Genomic DNA, 25,449 nt, shown 5'->3' with positions numbered 1-25,449 from the left:
CATGTCCAACCCACTGTTGACAAGATGTCCATACATCTCACGAATCGAAGATCAACCACAATCAAGAATGTAGACGTTTCAGAACAACCTGTGTCATTTCACTTTGTGCAGATGATTTGTAACGCAAAGAGCAGCCACAGGTGACATGTGCATCATACCAAACATTGCAGGATCAAAAAAGAAGCTAGAACCAGTGACAGGACCTTCTGTAACCGGACTAGGAGCCATTAACTCTTCACAGCATACATGCCACAAGCTGTACTCATTAGCACTGGGAAAATGGCATCATGGGCATAGTCACAGAGCAGCATAATTATTAAGACAATAGTCATAAAGTGATGGATCATCAAACTCTGGCTTCAAACTTGTCAACGATATAGGAGGCCTTTCGCAAATTTCCCAGCACACTAAATAAAGAAATGGGTCTGTTCCATGACTGAATATTACATGTCCATCACACCCGATGGCCATATGGTAACAAAAGAAAGCAATCTGATGCAGTCATCTTTTATTCGATGATGCTCTTAAAGAAATGCATGGGTCAAATCTCAAATAGCTTTTGTTTGGACAAAATCCCTAGGTGAAAACTACCACCTGCTTGATGGCCAAATGTCTATTCATAAACAAGGATGCCATGGAGCAGTCTGGTTCTAGAAAATGAAGTATAATGGATTCATATGCCTCATCAAATTCTTATTTTCAGAACCATAAGGCATCCTTAGTGATGTCCATCATCTTCATCATCATGACCATCTGGATCTCCACCATCACCGATGACCTTAAGCTGCACAAATCAACCAACCAAATAATTATATTAATTAACACTGACATCAGCACAGCAGTGTTCTTGTGTAGCAATAACTTATAGTAAAGCAAACAGCAATTTAGCGATTTAAATTACCACAAAGTGTTGCGAGCAGACTGGACATTCATGAGGCTCATCTTTTTTCAACCAGAACCATACAACATCATGTTCATCCTCTGCAAAAAAATAGCAGGCGAAGAAAGGCAAAAACCAAGCAATTTGTTACACAAATGCTTCACACCACACCAGCTGTTAACTTTAGAAAAATAAAAGGGCGAGGACAACACTGACTTACCTCCCTCACCACCAGGGCAACCGACTATCCGCTTGTTATAGTAGGACTCGATGACAGCTGGTGCCTCCTGCAGGAACAGCACCAAAAGAAGCAATGAAGAATACAGAGTACACAAGAAAAAATGTAGCAGACTCTCCAGGTTTAAACCGAAACTTCTGAAGGTAAGAAAGAAGGTAGAACAGCGAAACTCTGCATGCTTACATCCATGGTTTTTAAGGCAGTAAGCAAGGCATGGAGACCTACCCCACTTACAACACCAAGGCATTCACAAGGTGAGGTGAGGCGACGCCTTACCATTCTAAGAAATAGGAAAGAGTAAAGTCCGATTCACCCCCTGAACTACTCACTGAATTTGAAAGACCCCCTCGAACTTCAATACCGGACAACATACACACCTTAACTATTCAAACGACGCCTTAAATTTTCGTTCATAAGGCGAGGTGCGTATGTCGTGTGGTATTGAAGTTTGAGGGCATCTTTCAAATTCAGCGACTAGTTTAGGGGGGTGAATCACACTTTACTCAATAGGAAAATAGCAGCAAGGAGGAGGAAAGAAAAATCAGAAAAGGGCAAATGAAAAGAGAAGTGGTTGGCCCAGCCCACGAGTGCCCTCCCGTACATGTCCCTTCTCAGGTCACAGTCTAACGAGGACACCGACACACACTTCCATGCCCACACATGCCACCTGGGCCTGGCTCTCTGCTTCTCTCACGCAGGTGCAGCACCGCCGCATCTCCCTCCCTCACACAGGTGCAGAGCGGACGCATCTCCCTCCCTTGTGCTGCTCTCGCTTGCATGCGCAGCCTGCCCTCCACTCCTTCCCTCCATCTTGCTGCTGCTCCCTCAGATCGATCTCTGTCATGGTCCCTTCTGGATCAGCTGCCGCTGCCACCACAGATGTCCCAAGCAGCACCGGATTTTGGTGGGGATGAGATAGGAGACAGCAGCATGGCCTTTCTGGTTGATTCCTATCGTTTTTTTCTTCTGTTTTGCCTCCAGTCTCCTTGGACCTCTCACTACTTTTGGCTAGCCAGGCTAGGTGTCGACGCCTTGCTCCCTGCAGGCACCTCATCGCCGAGGCGATGCCTTGGCAATACCGTAAAAATACTGCTAACATCCAACACTCGGTTTACAGAGCAAAGCACATTATACCCATTAACTGTCTCAACAGAAACTAACACCTAAAACTGTGGACCAATATTTGTACAAAAAAAGAAGAAGAGGGGAGGTACACAGCAAGACGAGAAGACATGGCAACACTGCAAGGTGATAGCTTAAATGGTAAAATAACAATGTCTCCAGGCCTATGAACATTTTTTCATAGAACGGATATGTCAAAACTCAATAACAAAAACAAACAGATCATCCTAAAAAGAAAAGGGAAATCGAGTTCAAGCCAAGTTACAGAAATAACCTAATACCCTGGTTCATTGATTCTTGTTCTTCATACTACCACAACCAGACTGCTAGTGTTTACCCCAGGTATGAAGCTAACATTGGCATGACAGGTTACAACCTTAGCTCACAAAAATGAAGGAGTTAAATCCAACTTTGATGTCGAGACTCATGAGTTACACAAGGCCATTTGATATATGTAATATGAGAAACTTGATATCAAGGCAGAGTTACATATCAAAACATATGCAACATGACGCGAAGTTACTTAAAAAGTGAGGGGTTTTGAAACTTGTGTTGATGGTTAAATTTTTCCCATTGCACCATTGAACTATCAAGCTTTTAGTCCATATAGCATTGTTAAACAGAATGCATTCCAAATAGCATACTCTTACGACTATACGGTACTTATCAAGCCAAGAATTAGTTGTATCAGACTATCAGTGTGACCCACGGCTCTCTAGAACCAAGTAGAATAACGAGAACACTGCCAAGATAGACATCTGCCATTCAAAAACCATTTTTGTTAACCATAAATGGAAAATTGGTTTTATGTGTTGGCGTGCATCTCACAATTTTATTAATGTGTCATCATCCCCTTTCACACCAGCATCTCAGCATGAGTAGGCAAAGAGCATAGCACAATGGCTATTCCAAAAGTACGTTGAAATGGAAAAGGAACATAAGTATGAATATAGATCAATGATTTCAGTTGGTACAATTATAAACAGATATTGTGTGTACTTTCGAAATTGAACTGTATTGTTAGCCCGATAGATATTAGGCAGGTTGCAACAATAATAATATGGTGTCTAATGCATGCCAGTTTTAAAACAGCGACAGTATGTCTAGCATGTGGAAAGCAACTTGCTGAGAAGCAGCCAAGCAGGCTCAAAGCCTCACAGCTCTAGTCATAAAATTAGCTAGGGAAATGTGAATGGTTTGAATAATTGCGCGAAACAGTAGTAACAACATTCAGCAGAAAACATGGCATGGTAGAGACAATATGCAAAAGATTTAAAAAACATCAGCCAGACACATGATGCCAAATTTTCAGAACAATGTATGATATGATAAACAGGATTGATGTTCATTATTCAAGCATAGTAGTAAGACAACAAAGCATGGATACTGATAGACGAGGCACCAAGACGTCCAGACATAGTGCATTTTCCCTAATAACAATGCATAGTTTGCAGCACAATGCAAATCTGACCACTCGCGAGTAGTTTACCCAATAACCCAGATATTATCAATTATTATCAGAACTATAAATATCAGACATTTCATTACAATACCAACAAATGAAGAACCCTAATTATCATAATAAACATAGAAAGCCTCGGTGTATAATCCGATCCAGGAACATCAGAAACAACGGTCAAATCTACGAGGGCCAACTAACCTTGGTACCGAAGGGGCCGACCGGGGGATCCATGTCAAACCGCTTCTTCCCCTGCAAAACCCAGTCCAGATCGAGGAATCAGAAGCCATTTCCCAGACCCAAATCGGACGTGCATTCCAGCTCCCCCCTCTCGAACAAGGAGCAGACCATCTCACCTGGAGCTCGGCCTCCAGCTCCTCCCGCTCGAGCCCCGTGGCGATGGGCATGACGTCCTCCACCCTCGCCGGCTTGTCCTCTGCAGCACACACCCACGCGGCCACCGCCACTTCGATCAGCGCAGGACGCCGCCAGGGAATCGAGATCCAGTGGTACGAGATCCTTACCTGAGAGGAGCGGGCTGGTGCGGCGGAAGGCGGCGGCCGCCGAGGAGAGCGGCGCGGCGCGGGCTGCAGAGGAGGCGGGCGCCGCGGGGGCCCCGGCAGCGGCGGCGGCGGTAGCCCTGCGCAAGGCGGGGGCCAGGGTGTGGAGGCGGCGCCACATGGTGGTGGATGAGCGGGTGGGGATCTCGCTCGGCGGCGGCGGCGGCGGAAATGGAGATGGATGGGCTCGGTTCGATTTGACCCGGGGACGGAGACGGCGGAGAGGAAATAATAAGAGACTTTTCCCTGCGTGCCATTATAAAAGATCGTAATCTCTTGTGTGCCTGAAAAAATTCAGCGGCTTTCAGCGCCACTACTCTAACTTTTTCGTGTCATCCATGCCACTTCCGTCAGTTTGGGCTCTAACGCCGTCAAACTGCAGGTGTGAAAAGACGAAAATGCCCTTAAGTTCAAATATGTTATTAATTTTTTTTGAGCATCTCAACGACTTCAAATGAAAAAACTCAAAACTAGAAAGTTGTAGATCTCGTCGAGATCTATAATTTTCATATAAATTTTTTTTCATTTAATTTTGCAAAAAAAAATAATATAATTTTTCTAAGATATATTAATCATATCAAATCATATTTTTTTGTGAAATTAAATGAAAAAAAAATTATATGAAAATTATAGATCTCGACGAGATCTACAACTTTCTAGTTTTGAGTTTTTTCATTTGAAGTCGTTAAGATGCTCAAAAAAAATTAATAACATATTTGAACTTAAGGGCATTTTCGTCTTTTCACACCTGCAGTTTGACGGCGTTAGAGCCCAAACTGACGGAAGTGGCATGGATGACACGAAAAAGTTGGAGTAGTGGCGCTGAAGACCGCTGAATTTTTTCAGGGGCACACAAGGGATTACGATCTTTTATAATGGCAGCCGGGCAGGGGAAGACGGGAAGTGGCTGTTCAGGCGGCGGGCCGGGGAGTGGGTGACTGGGTGGGTGGTTGTGATGCGCATCGGGGTTCGTGCAAAGGGTTCGATGGACGGAGGGGATCGGGTCTGGGCGAGTGCGCGTGAGCCGGCCCGGCCGTGAGGAGGCCGCCAGGCCGGAAGGGGGAGTGTGGCGAGGAGACGCGCGCGTGAGGTGGGCTTATCTTGAATGCAGGACCTTTAGATCAAATACGGTAACACTCTACCACTTGCACCAGGTAAAGAAACGTATGCGTATGAGATGGCACGTGTGGGAGAAATTTACTGTGTCATCGTTGCAATTTTGTGTAATCAGATCAAAATAAAAAGCCCATGCTTAAGTCATAAAAGAGAAATACCATCATCTACCTTATCAAAATCTAAGCTTAAACAACTTGTGTTTGGGAAAGAAATCCCATATGTGAATGGTACCGGGTCTCATATTTGTTAGATTTCATGCACCAGCCAAATAAAACCCAAAAGCTTAAGCGATTGGAAAGATATGGGTAATTCACTAATACTTCACAACACTCAGCACGCACGTGCAGCCAGAACAAGCCGCAAACATGAAAATAAAGAAGGGAGAGGATGACTTAAAATATGCCTCTATCAGGACTTAAACTCGAGACTTTTGACTCTGATACCATGTTAGATTTCATGCACCAACTAAATGAACCCAAAAGTTTAAGCGAGTGAAAAGACTTCACAACAATATTGTTGTCATAAGCCTTTGTATGGGATTTTGGTCGGTTATATCGCACACTAACCAGTAAGGGCATTTGATAAAAAAACAGTAAGGGCATGATTAGACTCTAATCAGAGCCAGGCTAGACTAATACACAAACCAATCACACCCTAATCACTTCACCAAATCATCACTCATCAACGCGTAGGGCAGATTGTTTTCAGAGCAATGGTGCAGCGGTGTTCTAGCCCGGATATTAGGAGCCATGTTCTCACACAGGGTCGGGAACATGGAACAAAAACATAAATTTGAGGTATTATTTTATAAAGTGAAAACGTAAATATTTCCAAATTAGAAACTGGACGTTCTTGGAACAACATCCTCGAAACGAGGAATGTGGCTATGCTTCACGTTTCGAAAACCTTAAATTTTTTTTTTTTTGAAAACCTGCCATGTTCCACACTTCTGGTGCTAATAAGCAGCATGTTCGCTTGCTCGTGTACGATCGTAAATTATAAGCTGGAATATTATTTTTCTCTCACACCAAATCCGCCACCATGGTCGTTTAGCACGAAACAATAAGGCTGGAGGTCCGGATCGCCAAGGAAACGAAAGTAAATAAAATAAACTAGGCAGGTAGGCGCGCTTCGCCGCGCCTGTATAGGGTGAGCTGGTGGCCTATGCGGTTTAGATATAGTAAAATGTTGGCTATAGTATTTTATTAACTTACATATGAACAACAGAGTGAAGTGCTGTTTTATATTAACTCAAAATTACATTAGTTATTGATACAAAAAAATTGCATTAGTTATAAGTCAGATATTGCCACACAAATGTACAGGCTCTTAGAGGAAGGGAAAATAGTTGTAAATGAGGTAGCATCATATTATTGTCACACAAACAATCCAAACACGTATACGGCCGTGTTCGGCTGGCTGGCTGGCTGATTGCCGGCTGGCCAGCCACCTTACAAAATCACTATTCACGTTCTGCCATAACAGTATTTTTCTCTCACAATAATCAGCCGAAACAGTATTTTTCAGTCCTGCCGAACAGGCCCTACAAAAGTACAACTGCTCATGCTGCTTATTGGAACCTCATGTTAGAATTAATTAGTTAGCTAGTGCAGAAACTATTGCATTTCTTTGTTGTTGTCCCAATGTTCTCTCTGCAACATTCTTTTTTCCATCGGCAAATTCAGGTACACTTGAGAACATGCAGATTTTTTAAACAACCAAACATTCATGGTCATACAGAGTTCAGATGAGCAGCTCAAGATCTTTGACAATAATTTCGGTACCTGTAGGGTTCATGATAAGAGCAGAGCAACTATCAATATCAATAGGGCTAAAAACTGTTACATGAAACATTTTAGCAAATAAGAATAAATGAATGTATCACCTATTGGAGGAGATTAACTATCTGCTTATTCTGTACCGAGTATATTTATTGCCTAAACAAAAAAAATATCTTAAGAGAACTTTGTCAGTAGTTAGTTATTTCAGCTTATGATGAGTAGCAGGAGTGCAGGACAATGGATTCATGTTAGAACCTCACATGACACTTTTCAGCAAAGATGAATAAATCAATGTATCTGTTCATATTTTCACAAATTGTAGAAGGAAAATTATATCCCAGTTAAATTCACTTTCAGTTTCTGTCCCACTTTCTACTCATCTAACTCACTTAAGATCTTGTGAGTTTTTTAAAAAATATATATATATATACTGCGGTTTGATCAGTTTGCAAAATGTGTACCTCCCAGCTGTAAGATCGTTCCTTAACTTGTACGCTTCAAAAAAAATGTTAGAGAAGAATTAGCACCACAAACGTATACCCCAAGCAAAACAGCCGGTCTCTATTGGCGTACCTTCAATCTGCGAACTGCATTCTTATGTAGACAGGGATTTGCCAGATCATTTTAGGACAGGTACACTGGAAACAATGATATATGGACTGAAGCACAAAGCAGGCCAAGGCAGGAGTGACGTGAAACAGAAGGCATCAATTTTATTGGACCTAATCCCCGCTCGATCGCACCCCCTGCAGGTCCGAAGACCGGTGAAAAAAAATGGATATGATGAATTTTGTACATGGTTCAGTTCCGTGCATAGCATGAAGCAGCGTGAGCGGTGTCAAATCTATTTGTATTGGCCAAATCAGGCAAATGGCTAGATCAGGCATGATTCAAGGCGATGAACGGAAGAATTATATGAAATAACCTGCAATCTGCTCACCTAACCACATTAGGTTGTCCCAACCCCAGCATTTAAAAGGTCTAAGAAGCATACTGATTGGTCGCTCAAAGAAAGAGATGCAATTGGTGTACTGACCAGATCTGGGAGTCCCGGTTACAGGTGATGTAGTGAAGCGAGCTGCGGGAGCATTGGCTGGTCTGCGGCTGTGGCAGTTGTGATAGGATCTTGGCATAAGAAACAAACTATCTCAGTTAAAGAAAGAAACACATTTTTTAGGTTTGACATAACAAATCATATAAAATAATTTATGCAAATGTCAGGTACGGTGCAGGCCATTGCTAGCTATTGCTGATCATTATGAATGGCCAAGAAAATACAGGTTCAGCATAGCATATGGCAAACCTGGTGACCAACACATGCATAATATATGACACTTTATATCAGTCATGACTCATCACATTGAGAAAGCTTATAATCAAGCTAGATTTAATGGTTTTGAATACTAAAGATCACAAAAGAAAACATCATGCCTTGCATTAAATACAAATAAAATGTAGAAAAATTTATAGCATGGCCCTGAAAGGAACCAATGAGCGTGAAAGGTCTGTGCATATGTAATAGATAGAGAAAATTGTGAAGTCGTAACTAACAGCATGAGAAATTCAGGTATGATGTTCACACTGCAAACCTTTACTGCTCATTTAAGATTAAATCCATAACAACCAAAACTGAAGTATGCATTAGATAAAAGTGTCATATTCTATTTACTTCCTATACACCATGGCAACAAAAATGTTTTGCAGCTTTGAATCTAGTTTAAACAATTGCTACTAAAGCAGAATTGAAACGCATTGGAAAAAGAGGAGCAGGAATTTCATAATAGATCAATTCAGCATAGTAAAGCATATATGATTGTAACGAAACTAAAAAAACTAAAAACCAGAAGAAATTGCTGTAATTGTTATCTAAATCATGCCAACCATAAATCAAAATGCTCACTTCCTTGTTTCAAATGCTGACTTGTACAAATTGTGATCAATTATCAAATCAGTGTTCCAGAATCATAATCCCAGTAGTACATGTACATGCCTTCAGCTATGAGCAAAAGCAAACAACCACAAGAGAGGAGAGAGAAAAAACACTCACCACTGTACCCGCCTCCAGTTTCATCATCGCGGATGAGCCCAGGTCACGTCATGGTGTAGTCTACAGCGTCGGCGGTGTATACGCGCACTGGAGCCTATCCGTCGTGCGCGCGTATAAGACTGCAGGCCGCGCCGCTCGCTGGGCCGGCACGCACACCCCGGCGCTGCTCGCGCTGCCGATCCGCTGTGCGCACGTGTACGGCCACGGGCACGGCTCGCACACCCAACCGAAGAACATAAGACCACGACGCCGTGGCCACCGGTGTAGGGCTGTGCCGTGCGCGTATGGAGGCGAGACTCCGGGAGCTGGGAGCGCCCGGGAGACGGGCTGCGGCGGAGTCACAGCAGGCGAGGCTGAGACCGAGGCGTGGGAGGCGACCGGCCACGCCGCCACGAGCCCACGAGATCCTGGGGCCGAGGCGAGCGACCGCGGCTTGAAATAGCGGCGACGGGACGACGACGGCCTCCGTAGCAGGCGCGGCCTACGTGGCGCGAGAGCCGGCACCGGCCGCCACGTCGCCCCCCATCACCTCTGCCTCCCTCAGCCGATCCCTCCTCCTTCCGAGAAGGCCGCCAGGCACCCGGCGGGGGAACAGGAGGAGGTGAAGCGGATCTGTGGAAGGAAGGCAACAGAGAGGCAGCTGGCGGCATCCGGGAGCGCGGCGGCCGATGGGGACGAAGCAGAGGCGTCGAGGAGTGAGGCGTTTTTCTTTTGACGGGTGCTGAGGGAGGGGAAGAGGGACAAAGCGGAGGCGTCGAGGCGTGAGGTTTTTTTTTTTTTGGCCAGAGGCGCCCGCGGAGCGTTGAATGGACTGGGAGACAGGAAAATGAGGCGGACACACGCACGAGGCACGTGGATGCGTCCGATTTGTGAACAGTAACTGTACGGTGCTGAGGGAGGGGAAGAGGGACAAAGCGGAGGCATCGAGGCGTGAGGTTTTTTTTTTTTTTTTTGCCAGAGGCGCCCGCGGAGCGTTGAATGGACTGGGAGACAGGAAAAGGAGGCGGACACACGCACGAGGCACGTGGATGCGTCCGATTTATGAACAGTAACTGTACAGTAGCTGAAGCGCTCTCGTCGCGCGGATGCTAGGAGCTTTATGGAGTTTCATATAAGGAAAAACAGCAGCATCGTTAGATGCCACCGAACGGCGAACTGCACAGTGAATCCGTGACCGTAGTTTTGACTGTCAGCCAACGTCACCGGGACCGGGGTTCCAAACAGTTGCTGCAGCCAGCAGCCTAGCACGCGCCGCGCGACTGCCGGAGGCGATGGAGGCGCCGGCACCATTGAGAGTGCTCGAGTTCTACAGCGGCATCGGCGGCATGGTATTATCGAATGCCCTGCTCTCTCCTCCCATTCACCCCGTCATCTATCTAATCTAACGGCGGCTAGGGTTTCGGCGCCTTCCCCTTTTGCTTGCAGAGGTACTCGCTGATGGCGTCGGGCGTGCGGGCGGAGGTGGTGGAAGCCTTCGACATCAACGACGTCGCCAATGACGTCTATGAGCACAACTTCGGCCACCGCCCCTACCAGGTGCGCTCCGCTTTGACCCCAAAATCTTGCGCTCTTTCGTAGTCCTGAAACCGAGATAGAATGTGTTAGTATATGTGTCTAGTGCAACCGATTTAGTGTGAGCCTAGGCGCAAGGCAAAAACTTGCAGTTGTGATGATCACCTGAAGATTCAGTCAGAATCTTGGCTATGCTGCCTGATGTTCAGATAACACGACACTTTTTAGCCCTGTTTTCTTGGTACTGCAGCCATAATGTTGTTCGTGTATTTGCATTTTACAATTTTATTAGAAAGTATCTATTGCTAACTCGACTGTAATTAAGGATGCCTTCTTCATTGCTTGCCCATAGTTGACAAATTAGGGCGAGTTTCATTAACTTTGCAGTTGAAGGGATCAAGGGAATGGAGGGGGCAATGGTCACTTGTATTTCTCATTTGTGTAGAGTTATGCACCTGGGTCATGTACCTCACCATCAGAAGGATATTATCATTCTACCTATACATTGGTTTTTATATTTTAGTTTGACTTGTGAAGAATGAACTGAACTATGCTGTTATAGTTTTATTTACTGTATGTTTATGCATCATTCTTGTACTACAGGGGAACATTCAAACGCTCACTGCTAGTGACTTAGACAAATACAAGGCACATGCATGGCTTCTTTCTCCTCCATGCCAGCCATACACACGGCAAGGTTTCCATCTCAGTAATATATATTCTAGCGCTATATTCTCTTTTTCAGTTTTGGTTCATGGATCAACCATTGTGTAGGACTTCAGAAGCATTCAGCTGACGCTCGTGCATTTTCATTCATCAAGATTCTCAACCTCATGCAAGACATGAGCTATCTTCCACAAATGTTATTTGTAGAAAACGTAGTTGGATTCGAGGTTGGTATAAACTTTATTTGGATTTTTTTTTGTTTTAATACTCGAACTCCTCAACAGTGGATATATCTTGTTCATTTATGCCAGGTGTCTGATACACATGATCAGTTGCTGGAGGTCCTTTCAAGTCTCAATTTTAACACACAAGAATTCATCCTAAGCCCCTTACAGTTTGGTGTCCCATATTCTAGACCTCGCTACTTTTGTTTGGTAAGAACTTTTTAGTGTTTGACATGTTATACTGTCATGGCATTTCACAGCCCTTATTTTCATTTTTATTTGCTCATCACTTCTTAGTTGACTATTACCTGAGGGATGTCCAGGTCTCCAGGGAATCTGTTGCCTATGATAAAATATGTTGCTTTTCTTTTTGTGTTGAAAAAGACACTCATCAGAAATGAGAAAGTGTGTCTGTGTGGGGCATTTTCTGATAAGTGATAAATCCACTGGATTGTATGGATCAATTATGTAACTGCAGCTGATTTTTTATCAACAGGCGAAACGAGAACCTATGCGGTTTCGAAATGCATCGGTCAACAATAAGTTGCTCCAGACACCTATGTGCCTAAGCTTGACACTGAACAGTACATCACAGGGTAGTGATCACCAAACTGAAGAAGAGCTGGAGCCAGTTTGTAAGCCGATAAAAGATTTTCTTGGTAAGTAGGAAGGCTCACTTGCCAGCCTTTACAGTAAGGTCTATCGTTGTTAAATTTACATGATTTTATTTGAAGAAGCTGATTTGTAGTTGTAATGACACTGTATCTTATGTAGTCAAGGAGGCTGATGGAGGCACTCGAAATGAGTCAATTTTGCAAGATTACATGGTCCCAGTAAACTTGATTGAGCGGTGGGGGAATGCTATGGGTATCCTTGATTCTTTCTTGTATTGAGTTACCTTCTTTATCAGTTTTTTATCGTTTATTAATGTGATTTGTTTGGTATGTTACATTTATTATTTTTATTAACTTCTAGTAATCTTTGATTTTGGTATTGTGTTGACTCCTTGACTACTTGCAAGATATTGTATACCCTGAATCTAAGCGGTGCTGTTGCTTCACTAAAAGCTACTATCGTTATGTGAAGGGGACAGGCTCCTTGTTGGCTACATCTGAAGTAAGATTCATTATGATCACTCTTCTCATTTTGTCTAGATTTCACATTTATATGGTGTCTGATTTTGCCTAATGATAATCTTACTTCAAATACTAGAACCTCAAATGGGTTCCTGAAGAGAAGCTTCAAATTTCTTCCCTGAAGGAGTTGGGCCTACGATTCTTCACCCCTCAAGAGGTAGCTGCCTGTTTACACTTCAGATGTTTAAATCCTTCCTCTGGCTCTTGATGTTGTTTATATAATTTTTCAGGTCGCCAATTTCCATTCCTTCCCTTCAAGTTTCAACTTCCCAGATTGCATAAGCCTTAGGCAACAGTGAGTTTAGGTTCCATTATACACTTCTGAGTTGCTTCAGTAAACTACAAGAGCATTTGAATTGCAGTACATATAAGAAGCATGAGAGATAAATCTATTTGTTTTGTAAGAAATAATGGGTCGCTATCTAAATAGTGTTTATAATTACAGGTTGTCATATAGGTTTTGAAATCCTCTTGTTGCAGGTATGCTATGCTGGGTAATAGTCTGAGTATAGCAGTTGTGGGTCCTTTGCTGCATTATCTCTTTGCTGAGGCCTGAGGCATAGAGAAGTCCAGTCAGCCTTGGTGACATTAACCTGGCACAAACACTGGCCGCAATCTGCCGAAACTTTTCCATACTTGATTTAAGCAAGGTTGGTATTTAAGGGGGTGTTTGGTTCTTTAGTCGCTCCTAAAATTCATGTCACATCGAATGTTTAGATACTAATAAGGAGCATTAAATATAGATTAATTACAAAATCAATTACATAGATGGAGGCTAATTTCCGAGACGAAATTTTTAAGCCTAATTAATCTGTCATTAGCACATGTTTAATGTAGCACCACGTTGTCAAATCATGGAATAATTAGGCTTAAAAGATTCATCTTGCAAATTAGTCGCAAGTTGTGTAATTAGTTTCGTAATTAGTCTATATTTCATACTCCATACATGTGTCTAAACATTCGATGTTACAGGAATTTTATGAGGTCCTGTAGGCTGTAGGAACCAAACATGGCCTAAGTACGATATGTTCTTCTGCACTTCTCCGTGGGTTTACATGTGTTGGTCTCTAGTTCACTTTTTGAACCTTATTGCTTTGGTATGGTAGCACTCTTTCGAAAGATGATTCTCACATTGCAACGCACTTTGTAGGTTTTGGGAACTACGGTTTGGCCATTTGGTGAGGACATCGTGTATGTATCAACAAAAGTGTACCATTCAATTGAGAAGCTGTTTCTGTGCATACTTCCCTCCATCACATGCCTATATTGTCATGGCGAATGAATTTTGGAATTGTGACATGTGACCCACATGCCTATATTGTCATGGTGAATGAATTTTGGAATTGTGACATTTGACCCATTGATGCGTGCCTGGATGAGGCTGTTGTAATAATCGTCGATCTGAGCTTTAAGGAACTTGGAACCTACTTCCTGCGATGCAATTTTAGTTCTATTCTTAAATTATTTAAAGTTTGACAATATTTATGATATAAAATGTGTACAGCAAGTATAAAAATATACTCAAGGAAGAATCTATATCATAAACATTGTCAAACTCAAGATTCTTTGACTTAGTATTATGCTTGAATTGTATTTTGTTTCCGGAGAGAGGGAGTACTTGCAACCAATGGTTAAGGCCAGTTCGATGGGGTATAACAACAGTTTGGGCATTAAATAAGTTAGATCTTACATAGTATCGATGAAGATAGATATGACGAAAGTTTCGTGGGATTGATTAAGAGAGAGATGACAACTTTTATGGATGAAATGAGTTTCATGATAATAAATTTTATTTACACTGTTTTCAACACACGGGGTCTTAGTGACATGAAACTCACACAGAGATTGACTTAATGGAACAAATATATTTACTTCTGCTGAAGTTTCTGAGACTGACATAGTTTTGGGCATTAAGTCAGCATGCATTATTAGGGATCACCATTTTAGGAAAAATTATGATCTTGAACCTATCAAGTGCTCCAATTGTGATTTTATCTCTGCTTTTTCAATTTTATGATTTTACCCTTGCTATTTTGAAATGAACGATCCATTTGCCCCTACTTTGGATGTCCTTAGATGGGCAGGGAATAAATGATTTAAAAAAATTCCAAATCTAAAAAGGAAATGCGAAATGACCACACTTGCCCTTATCCTTATCTCTAGGATCTTCCTCATCCGACCTAGGTTGCATCGGGCACGGGCGCATCTGGCGCGGGGTCGCAGCCGACCTCGGCGGCGGCTTCTGCACCAGAGGTAGGGCGCGCGGTGCAGCGGCGCCTCCTAGCCTCGGGCCTCCTGCGCAGTGCGGCTGCTGTTCCGGGGCGCAGGGGGCGGCTGCGGTCTTTCGTCGTGCGCGCACCGGGCGGCGGCGGTGCCCGGCTGCGGGTCTCAGGCGGGCGCCCCGCCGCGGGTCTCGTCCGGGTCCGGCTCAGGGGCGCACGCCGCAGTCTCGTTCTTCCCGCACCACGAGTTCACCAAGATCACCGATGACGATGACGACGGGGACGGGGACGAGGACGACTCGGACTCCCTGGACCCAGCACCGCTTGTTCCGGTTCACACTCGCGTCCATCACGCACGTCAAGGCGCTGGAGGGCCGTGCGTGCACCACGTTCGAGGCACTGGCCGGCTAGGTGTGGAGTGGGCGCTAGGGATATGCTCGTCGCGGCGGAGCAAGCTGCTGTTCGCGGTGGATGGGCGACCGCGGTTCCGCTCCCTGCGGGGTACTTTGCCAACGCCCAACGCTATCATGCTGACCAGCGTCGCGTGCCCCACGGGGGAGCTGCCGTCGTCTCTGGCTCTCTACCGCGCGCTGTGCGGTTGGTGCGCGGTGCCACGGGGGTTGTGACGGACGCCTACATGCGGTCCGCGTTGGACTATTTCGAGACGAATCCGCATGCTTGCATGGATACGACAGTGCTGCGTGTTATGGATTTGTGTTTCTTTTTCGAAAACTAGTTTGTGTTGAGTTGATGGCGCCTATGTTCCAGTGAACTCCTCCTTGTTAAAGATTATACAATATTGCTAATGTGCTGCCAAAATTTTGAATATTTTTTTCAATATTAAATCAGAATCGAAATAATTGCAAGTTGTGCCAAATATATTTGACCAAATGTAATCATTTTTGTCAACATTACAATATAAATGTCTAATTCCAAATCTGGGGTAAAATCACAAATAGACATAACAAACGGGGGTAAAATCATATGGGCATTTCTGTCATTTTGTACAAATGTTAACACCGTTAGGGGAGGATGACGGAATAGGGGCAAAGCAGTGCTTCGTTTTGAAAACGCAGGGACAAATTCAAAAAGTCAAAAAAAACAGAGATAAAATCACAATTTCGATACAAAACAGGGTAAAAATGCAAGAGCCCCTTTCTAAAAAGTTCATTTTTTTTAGCAATTTGTAAAAAAGTGTTGGGTTCTGATGAAACTGAACCAGAATGAAGAAATGCAACCGCTATTCCATCAGGATTCTGAGAACCCTGAACTGAACGGAACCCCTTCGGCGCCACCATGCGCCCACCACGGCTCCTCGCAGCCGCCTCCTCACTGTTCCCACGGCGCAGCCTTAACACCGCCGCCGCCGCCGCCACCTCCACCGCGGCACCTTCCTCTCCGGCCCCGCCGCCGCAGAGCGCCGCCCAGCTCGTCTCCACCCAATTCGCCAGACCATCCGCTGCCCGTGGCCATGGCGTCGCCGATGACCTCGCTTCCTCCCTCCGCGCACTCGCCTCATCGCCCGACGGCCCGCACGCTTTCCATCTGCTCCGTGCCGCTGCACTGGATACGCGCCTCCCGCCGAACGAGCTCGTCGACGCCGTCCTCTCCGCCGCGGACGCTGGCTCGCCGGCCGCGGTCACGCTCCTCAGCCACGTCCTCACCTGCCTCTCCCGCGCCGCCCGCAACCGCGCGGCCGCCGCGGCCGCATACTCTCGCATGGTCACGAGGGGTGTTGTCCCGGACGCCAAGTCTCGCACCGACCTGCTCGTCGCCACGGCACGGGGCGCGTCGGCTGCGGATGCGCTCACGCTGTTCGACGAGATGCGGTGCAGGGGGTACTACGCGGATGCTAAGATGTACGACGTCGTGATGCGGGCCTGCGTCGGGGGAGGGATGCACGGTGACGCCGTCAGGCTGTTCGATGAAATGGCCGGTGCCGGGGTCAAGCCCGACGAGCGCGTTTATGCCATCACAATCACAGGTTTGTGCAAGCTACGCGATGCAGACCGAGCAGTCCAGGTGCTGGGGAAGATGATGGAGGCAGGGCTCAAGCCACGGGATTTTATGTACAATTCTGTGCTGGGTGTGCTTGTGAAGGTGGGGAGGATGGATGAGGCATTGCGGCTGAAGGATCAGATGCTGCTGGCCACGGGGAAGAAGATGGATGTGATTCTCGCGACGACGTTGATGCACGGATGTTGCTTGCATGGAGAAATTGGGAAAGCATTAGATTTGTTTGATGAGGCTGTCAGGGATGGTGTGACACCGACCAATGTGACATATGGGTCCTGATCAAAGGTTGTGATGCAGAGGGGATGACAGATGAGGCATATAAGCTATGCCACCAGATGATAGAGCAGGGATTGTTGCCGAGCACATATGAGTTCAATTTGGTGATCAAAGGCCTCCTAAGAGACAAACAGTGGAAGGATGCCATTGCCTTGTTTGATCTTGTGGTTGATACTGGGGTACCGGATGTCTTCACATACGGTTGTCTAATTCATTGGCTCAGTAAGCATTGCAAACTCCACGAGGCAGTCAACTTATGGGATAAGATGAAGGAAGCAGGAGTCAAACCTTCTATTGCGACATACCACAGCCTGCTGCTGGGGTACTGTGAGAAGGGGTGCATGGATGAAGCACTCAAGTTATACTCTGAGATGCCTGGTAAAGGATACCCACCAAATGAGGTCACTTACACAACTCTGATGAAAGGGTACATCAAGAAGAAAGCTTTTGACAAGGCCTATGCCCTTCTTAATGAAATGCATCAGAATGGAGTTTCTTGCGGTGAGTATACATATAACATTCTAATAAATGGACTTTGCATGGCCGATCATGTTTGTGAAGTTGATGAAATATTGAAGAGATTTTTAAGCGAAGGTTTTGTTCCAACCACAATGACATACAATAGTATCATTAATGGATTTGTGAAATCTGGTATGATGGGCTCTGCATTGGCTATGTATCGGCAGATGTGTGAGAAAGGTATAACCCCCAATATAGTAACATATACCAGTTTTATAGATGGTTACTGTAGGACCAACTTCTGTGATCTCGCAGTGAAGCTGCTCATTTACATGAGGCGCAATGGCATTCAACCTGACATTGCTGCATACAATGCTTTCATAAATATGTTTTGCAAACAGGGGGATATGTCTCATGCACTCCATTTTTTGGTTCTTCTGTTAAAAGATGGTTTAACACCAGATGTCACTGTCTACAATAGTTTTGTTACAGGGTACAAGAATTTGAAAATGATGGCAGAAGCTTCGAAGTTCTATTATAGCATGATCAAACAAAGAATTGTTGCTGATACAGAAATCTATACAACCTTAATTGATGGGTTCTCAAAAGTTGGCAATGTGGCCTTTGCTTTGGAACTGTACTCAGAGATGTTGGCCAATCACAATATTCCTGATGATAAAACTTTCACAGCGCTAACCCACAGTCTTTGCCGAAGTGGAGACATTGATGGTGCTAAGAGGTTATTGGACGATATGAAGGTTAGATGTGTGTCCAAATACTGTTACTTATAACATGCTGATAAATGCACACATCTGTGATGGTAAGCTGCAAGAGGCATTCCAATTGCATGATAAGATGCTCAGCAGTGGAGTCGTGCCTGATGATACTACATATAATATACTCCCTCCGACCAGTAATAGTTGATGTTCCAATAGCCAGGATTGCTTGCTGCTTGTTCAAGCCTCCAGTCGGAAACATCATGTATTTCTGACCGGAGGGAGTACCAGTTAGCTTGAAACTTTTGGAAGCAAGTCTTGCAAATGCTGAAAATCCTGTTTCAAATTCTGCCATTTAAGTATGAAGAACCTTAACCTGCGATTTCAGCAGATTGAAATTTAGGAAACTTGCACTGTAAATGAAGTGAACTTTTAACATTGTCAGATAGAAGCAAAGGCAAGTGGGACATGAATGCTAACCAATCTGATGTTTTTACTATTTGACTTCTACATCACTGTTGCTCCTTTATGATATTATCCATTCCATTCGATCCCATCCCATACATTACTTTGTCTTTGTCAGTTGTAATTTTCCTTTCTAGTATATTTTTTCTTGTAGAGTTTTTTTTTTTAATCAAACTTTCCTAGTTGTGTGCTTTTTGGGCCTGGTTTCCACTCAAATAATTGGGCTGGTACTTTGTGTTTTATTTTCTCCTAGTTGTAGTAAAGCTTTTGCTGTCCTTTTGGAAAAAAGTTTTTTTTAATAAAATCTTAAGCTCCAGTCCTTGGTTGATAATTTTGTGTAACATGCACATACTATGAATTCTAACATCTAGTTATGTGTTTTTTGTTGGATCTGACCTGAATGTTCAATTTTTACTCTATCAAATGTTGTAAATACTTCTGGTATCCACGACCTTTACATATAAGTATATTTGACATGTGTATGTGATATTGTTTGTTGCATTGTCTGATGCTCCCTCCCTTTGTAAATATATATGATGTTTAGGACAAGCTAATTACTAGTTCATTTTTGAAATGATTGGCTTATCCTAAACGTCATATATATTTAAAATTACAGCCACTATTTACAAGTAGTCTGATTAGTCGTGACACCCTAGTTTTTTTAGGAAACTGGAGGGCCTCCGTTAACAGGCCGAAATCGCAACCAAGGCCCAGTTTAGCCCGATAGAGCACTCAAGTATTATATATATACAACACTCTAGGGTTTCTCTCGTTCTCACCCCCTCTCTCTCTCTGACCACGCAAAACTTGAGCACGGCGGCGTCCCTCCCTCCCTCTCTCTCTCTCAGCCCCTCCCCGGCTCCTCTCCCGAGCTCCTCCCACGGCGAGGCAGCGGCACGGGCGCAGGAGTAGGCGAGGCGCTCGGCGAGATCCGGCCTGAGGAGGTGGCGGCCTGCAACTTTCGGCTAGAAGAGGTGGCGGCCAGCGACTTCTCGCGTGAGGAAGCGCCCTCCTCAGCACGCCCTCCTCCGACGGCGTCCAGCGGGAGAGGCACCCGGCGGTGGAATGCGTGAGGAAGTGATCGGTCCTTCTCCGGCAATGACAGGTCCTGATCCGGCCACGGCGTGTCTGGCGACGGGGAGGCTGGATCCAGCTCCGACGAGCGATGGCGGCAGCGGCGCGTGGATGGGCTCGGCGGGCTTGTCCACTGGTTTTTCTTTTTTTATTTGATTTACCGAGGCGGGCATTTCAACCGTCTCGGGAAAGATTGATTTACCATGACCTTTGCACCGAGGTAGTTGTGATGCCCGCTGATGAGATTCTAACATATGGGTATGTTAAGCCTCGGGTTCAATGGTTCCTGAATGAGGAAGACCCCCCGACCGACCCCTCTAGGATCGCCCGGGGGCTCAGGAGCTATACCCATCAGGTACGCTCACGCGCATCCTCTGAGAAGAAACCCGATCGAGCCTGACTCCGCTGTGACCTTCGCTTGGGGCTCGGGGGCTTGCCCGAGCCCCTAGGCTCCTGATCTACAACGACACTTTGGCCTGGCCCTTGGCTCCTGACCCTCCAACGACGCCAACCAAGGTCCAGGCGCAAGAAGACAAGCCCCGAGATACCGAGGCTCGGGGGCTCCCGGCACTGCCCCTTGGGCACGGCATCGCCAGCCACTTTTCCGACAAGGTCACGCATTGGGCAAGACACAAGAAGACAAAGCTTCCCAGTGGTCTCTAGGGGCTCGGATGCTCCCGGTCCCTCGTGTCAGCCCCTGGAGCCGACCTTCCTCACCACCAAGAAGACTTCAGAAGGTCCACCTGGGGGAGGCCGGTCCAAGCCGACACAGTCTGACACATAGAGTGTCAGAACAGAGCAGCCGAACGATGTCCAAGGCTTCTTTGGCTCCACAACACCACCACGGTCCACAACGCGTCGCTACAAGGCCCTCCTAGACTAGCGCATGTAGATCGTAGACTAGTTCCCCCAAACCGCCATGTACCCGACCTATCTCGTTATATAAGGGATAAGGTCGGACCTAGGGGGAGCAGACAGATCATTCGACTCCATTCCATTCCTTGGCCTCCACTCAGCACCGAGAGCAAGGAAACCCATGGAGGGGCACCGAGAGCTCCACTAGATCCCATCGTCTTCCTCCTCTCTGATGAGGGGAGGCACCACCGGCAGCGAGGCAACCTTAGGATTAGCACTGAGCTAACCTCCTACCAAATCTCTCTACAACCCTATTGTAACCCTCCGATTTTGGCTGCTTTTGAGTATAAGGATCATCAGCTGCTGCACGTTGGGCACTGATTGGCCCGAACCAGGATAAACCATTGTGTCCTCTCTGTGATTCTTGTGTTCTTGAGTCCAACCAAGCCACCAAAGACTCATACTCTGACACCGACTCGAACAACATGCTTGCCGCGGTTCTGACCCCACGACAGCTGGCGCACTAGGTAGGGGGTAGCATCAAGTGCGATTCTGGCTCTACGGTGGCTGGAGCCACCCGCCTCGTCTCTAGAGCAAGCGGTATCACCCCAAACGGCGGCGTTCGCTTCCCCGGCGAGTTCTCCGTCATGGTTGGCATCTTCGCTCCGGGCCAGGTCCTCAACTTTGGGAGCCTAGCCTATGTCGTCGATTGCTACGACGAGCTTTGTCCACTCCATAGGGCCACGCCAACAGGCAACAAGCCCCTAGCACCACCCCCTCCGCTAGGGCTTCTGGGAACAGATCTCGGGGTCCTGGCTTGATAGATCCTGCACGGATCTACTGCAAGCCAGGGGCCATGGGGGATATCCCTCGCGCCTGGCTTAAGATCCCCTTCTTTCCTCCGGCCTACTGATGCAGGCGATGTCTGGTCCACTAGGCATCCACCACCGGCCGACCGGGAGGCACCTCATCGCCATCTGGGCACCATGGATGGGTAGTTCTCCCACCCACAAGAAGGCGGATGGCAGGGGGACATGCCCCTGACGTGATGCAACTCTACCCCATGGTCTTTAGAGGAGGACTGTTGGCGTGCCAGGTAGGGGCTCGTGCGCGCTGATCCCTGGTGAACCAGATGGCGTAACTCAAGATCAACATCCTTCATGGCAACTCGGTGGATCGCGTCAACATCCTTCAACAACCACGACGCATGTCTTCGTACGCGGATTGACACTGCCAAGCTCCAACTACGTCTATCCTACTCTAACATGAGATCAACTTCGTTCTAGCCGTCAAGCGAGCCGCTAAGCGAGCTGCCCGCGTCGTCGACCAGATAATGCCATACGTCGCTGACTAGACATTTTGTCTAAAGCTAAGTCACGCTTTAATATTTTTCTAAATATTCTCCAATCTTCGTATATCGCCATAATGTTTCTTCTAGCTTTTTTCTCCATGTTTGCTCTCCAACCGATTTTCTAAACCCCCGAACAGTCATGTTGACGCTCGGATGTCCCCAGAGACGGCCCTGTCTCCGGCTCCTCCCTACACGTGCATGAGCGTCTGCCCTCTGTGTTATGGGTGGTCGGCAGTGGCTCCTTAGCGACGCTTTGTTCTTCCTACACGCACACGGGCTCCGTGCTCCGCGTTATGGTTAACAGGCTAGCTAGGGTTGGAGACTTAGTTACACACTAACTGTTCGGACGGTTTATATTAAATATAAATACATCTTCACACCAACTGATCGCCGAGCTACATATGCTATTTCATCGCCATTGTTGATTTTTCTCCGGAGTTCATATATTTTTACATCATGTACTACCCGTTCTACATATTTGTATTGCAGGATCATCGTCTAGTAATCAGACCACCTGGTGCTCGGACTTCTCCACCGATCAACTAGTTGGACCGCTAGGTTCATGGACTTCGTCGTCGACCAATTGATCAGACTATTCGCCGGTCGCTTCTACTCAATGCTCACTTCACCGCCGACCAGTTGACCAGACTATTCGTCGCTCGTGCTTCATCGCCAGCTACGCCAGGGGCTCCTCGGTGCTCGGACATCGCTAGATATGCCGGGGACTCCTCGGTGCTCGAACATCGCTAGCTACGTCGGTTACTCCTTGGCGCTCAGATTCTTTGTGCCTGGGGACTAAGTGGGCACACTTCACCCCACTTCACCTTACGGACATCGCTAGCTACGCTAGGGACTCCTCGGCACTCGGACATCGCCAGCTACACTGGGGACTCCTCAGTGCTCGAACATCGCTAGCTATGCCAGGGACTCCTTGGTGCTCGCACATCGCCAGCTACGCCGGAGACTCCTCGTTGCTCGAACATCGCCAGCTACGTCAGGAACTCCTCGGTGCTCGAACATCGCTAGCTATGCTGGGAACTCCTCGGTGCTCAGACATCGCCAGCTACGCTGGGGACTCCTCGGTGCTCGGACATCGCCAGCTACGTCGGGGACTACTTTGGTGCTCGGACATCGCTAGCTACGCCAGGGACTACTTTGGTGCTCGAACATCACCAGCTACGTCGGGGACAACTCGGTGCTCGGACATCACCAGCTACGCTAGGGACTCCTCGGTGCTCGGACATCGCCAGCTACGCTAGGGACTCCTCAGTGCTCGGACGTCGCTAGCTACACTGGGGACTCCCTCAATGGTTGGATCTTGCTATGCCTCATCGATGTGCTATCAAGTTGCTCCATGCTGTTTAGATCAGGGTGATGATCTTGGCAGCACGTCTAGGGTCTTGATACGCGCATGTTAGACGATGTCGGTAAGCTTTCAGACTTCTTTTTTAACCCTGCTACAAGATTCATTCTTCATCTTCCAGCAGGCTTGGAGACTAAGTGGGCACACTTCACCTTGCGGTGAATGTGAGTTTTTCAATTCAAGGCTCCGCTCATGGACTAGTTGCCTGCTCAACCAGTCTTCTGCCTTTCTTCTACTTTCTAACCCTAGCACCATGTGACTACATCACCTACTGTCAAGCTCGAGAACTATATGCGGGGGTATGACCCCCGATATCCATAAGACAAGACATGGGCCACACCCTTAGAGGTGGCCCAGCCCACAAGATCAAGGCGTGCACGGCACTGGTCGACATGCACCACAAGATATTATATAGTACTAAATAGGATACTTTCCTTGTAACCCAACCCCTCCGGAGTATATAAGGAGTGGTAGGGGTCCCCTAGTGGACATTGATCTACATGGTCATCCAGATCAATATAATACACCAAAGACATAGGACGTAGGGTATTACATCGATCAGACGGCCCGAACCTGTCTAAATCGCTATCTCTACGCCTTGTGTCACTATCTGGTTCCACCTCCACCGATCAATCTTTCATCGTGGGATATCCCTCGGTGGACTGTTGAGCATCTTTTGTCGACAAGGACCGAGTCGGGCGCCCCCACGGCCTTCTAGGGGTATGCTGTGGGGGATCAACACGGTCGGAGGTGCCCATCACCTTCGGTCACCAAGAATTCCCCAGCACGTCCCCAACCCAAGCCGTTTCCCGCTCACTATCAACCCCATCATTAGATGGGCCCACCTCATGAAGGTGCTGATGGACGATGGGAGTAGCCTCAACGTTCTCTACGCCGACACCCTCGATCGTATGGGGATGTCGAGGAAGGACCTCTGTCCTGGCGAGCTCCCTTCTTTGGGATCATCCCTGGAGTCTAGGCTACTCCTCTTGGGAGCATCCAGCTCCCCATCATGTTCGGGGACCCTGCCAACTTCTGAAAGGAGGTTCTTGACTTTGAGGTCGTTGATTTCACCAGCCCCTACTAGGCTCTGTTGGGGCGGCTATGTTACGCGAAGTTCATGGTTGTCCCTCACTATGGCTGCCTAAAGCTCAAGATGCACGGCCCATGGGGGGGTCATTATGGTCGCCACCTCCATAGCCGAGTCATACCGCTGCGAGCAAGAGGGCACGACCCTTGCCATGGCTGACCTTGCCGCCACCGATTTCGCCTGAATCCAGCGCCAGTCGGGTGAAGAGCCCCCGAACGGAGTGAAAGGGAACCCAATGGCGGCCTTCCGCTTGGCCAATGACACCAAGATGGTCTAGATCCATCCTCAATGTCTCAAGAAGCGGCTCTGCATAGGCACCGCCATGTCCCTAGACATGAAAGTGACCCTTACAGAGTTCCTGCGCAACAACACCAACGTCTTCATGTGGAAGCCCCTTTAACATGCCCAACATCCCCCATCAGATCGCCGAGCATTGCCTCAACATCAAAGCTGTTGCCAAGCCTATGCAGCAGCACCTCCACCGCTTCGATCAAGAGAAGTGCAAGGCAATCGGCAAGGAGCTCACTAGGATCCTAGCCATCGGCTTCATCAGGGAGGTCCAGCACCCAGACTGGCTGGCCAACCCTATCCTGGTCAAGAAGAAGAGTGGGAAATGGAGGATGTGCATGTACTACACTGACCTCAACAAGGCCTGCCAAAAGGACCTATTCCTCCTTCCTTAGATTGATCAGGTGGTCGATTCCACCGCCGGCTATGAGGCCCTCTACTTTCTAGACACATACTCTGGGTACCATCAGATCACTATGGACCCTTGTGATTAGCTGGCCACTTTGTTCATCACCCTATTTGGCACCTTTTGT

General features: G+C 46.9%; 2 protein-coding genes, 1 long non-coding RNA gene and 1 pseudogene across 6 annotated transcripts; 2 read left to right on the top strand and 2 right to left on the bottom strand.

Annotated features, from left to right (window-relative positions):
* Positions 1-365: 365 nt before the first annotated feature.
* On the bottom strand, positions 366-4,489 carry LOC136452392 (putative cytochrome c oxidase subunit 5b-like). The gene is made up of 6 exons (XM_066453005.1): positions 4,224-4,489; positions 4,056-4,135; positions 3,901-3,951; positions 1,101-1,167; positions 902-981; positions 366-784 (listed from the first exon to the last, which is right to left on the bottom strand). The coding sequence occupies exons 1-6, from the start codon at positions 4,378-4,380 to the stop codon at positions 719-721; spliced, it is 501 nt and encodes a 166-aa protein (XP_066309102.1). The 5' UTR covers positions 4,381-4,489; the 3' UTR covers positions 366-718.
* A 2,240-nt stretch (positions 4,490-6,729) lies between these two features.
* On the bottom strand, positions 6,730-10,005 carry LOC136452391 (uncharacterized). Its single transcript, XR_010758815.1, has 5 exons — positions 9,204-10,005; positions 8,193-8,281; positions 7,730-7,902; positions 7,261-7,651; positions 6,730-7,159 (listed from the first exon to the last, which is right to left on the bottom strand). It is a non-coding gene; the product is annotated as an uncharacterized lncRNA (long non-coding RNA).
* A 353-nt stretch (positions 10,006-10,358) lies between these two features.
* LOC136452389 (tRNA (cytosine(38)-C(5))-methyltransferase 2-like) lies at positions 10,359-14,339 on the top strand. Of its 4 annotated transcripts, none has more exons than XM_066453001.1 (12): positions 10,359-10,531; positions 10,629-10,739; positions 11,319-11,412; positions 11,490-11,608; positions 11,693-11,815; positions 12,102-12,264; positions 12,380-12,472; positions 12,627-12,721; positions 12,818-12,898; positions 12,972-13,036; positions 13,222-13,391; positions 13,892-14,339. In XM_066453001.1, the coding sequence occupies exons 1-11, from the start codon at positions 10,475-10,477 to the stop codon at positions 13,295-13,297; spliced, it is 1,077 nt and encodes a 358-aa protein (XP_066309098.1). In that variant the 5' UTR covers positions 10,359-10,474; the 3' UTR covers positions 13,298-13,391; positions 13,892-14,339. The 4 variants fall into 4 exon arrangements, with proteins under 4 accessions (XP_066309098.1, XP_066309099.1, XP_066309101.1 ...); XM_066453002.1 differs by lacking the exon at positions 13,892-14,339 and adding an exon at positions 13,714-13,867; XM_066453004.1 differs by lacking the exons at positions 12,972-13,036; positions 13,892-14,339 and adding an exon at positions 13,714-13,872.
* A 1,914-nt stretch (positions 14,340-16,253) lies between these two features.
* Positions 16,254-18,964, top strand: LOC136452388 (pentatricopeptide repeat-containing protein At3g54980, mitochondrial-like; annotated as a pseudogene).
* Positions 18,965-25,449: the final 6,485 nt, after the last annotated feature.

This window comes from Miscanthus floridulus, chromosome 5, assembly GCF_019320115.1.
Source record: "Miscanthus floridulus cultivar M001 chromosome 5, ASM1932011v1, whole genome shotgun sequence".
Taxonomy (NCBI): domain Eukaryota; kingdom Viridiplantae; phylum Streptophyta; class Magnoliopsida; order Poales; family Poaceae; genus Miscanthus; species Miscanthus floridulus.
Note: the sequence above shows the minus strand (reverse complement) of the source record. Positions and strands in the feature narration are given on the sequence as shown.

Coding starts and splice junctions, on each gene's coding strand:
- LOC136452392 (XM_066453005.1), bottom strand. CDS start 4,380: ATGTGGCGCCGCCTCCACACCCTGGCCCCCGCCTTGCGCAGGGCTACC. Junction 982..1,100: donor TTGCCCTGGTGGTGAGGGAG/GTAAGTCAGTGT, acceptor ATTTTTTTGCAG/AGGATGAACATGATGTTGTA. Junction 785..901: donor TCTGCTCGCAACACTTTGTG/GTAATTTAAATC, acceptor TGATTTGTGCAG/CTTAAGGTCATCGGTGATGG.
- LOC136452389 (XM_066453001.1), top strand. CDS start 10,475: ATGGAGGCGCCGGCACCATTGAGAGTGCTCGAGTTCTACAGCGGCATC. Junction 10,740..11,318: donor TCGGCCACCGCCCCTACCAG/GTGCGCTCCGCT, acceptor CTTGTACTACAG/GGGAACATTCAAACGCTCAC. Junction 11,609..11,692: donor AAAACGTAGTTGGATTCGAG/GTTGGTATAAAC, acceptor CATTTATGCCAG/GTGTCTGATACACATGATCA.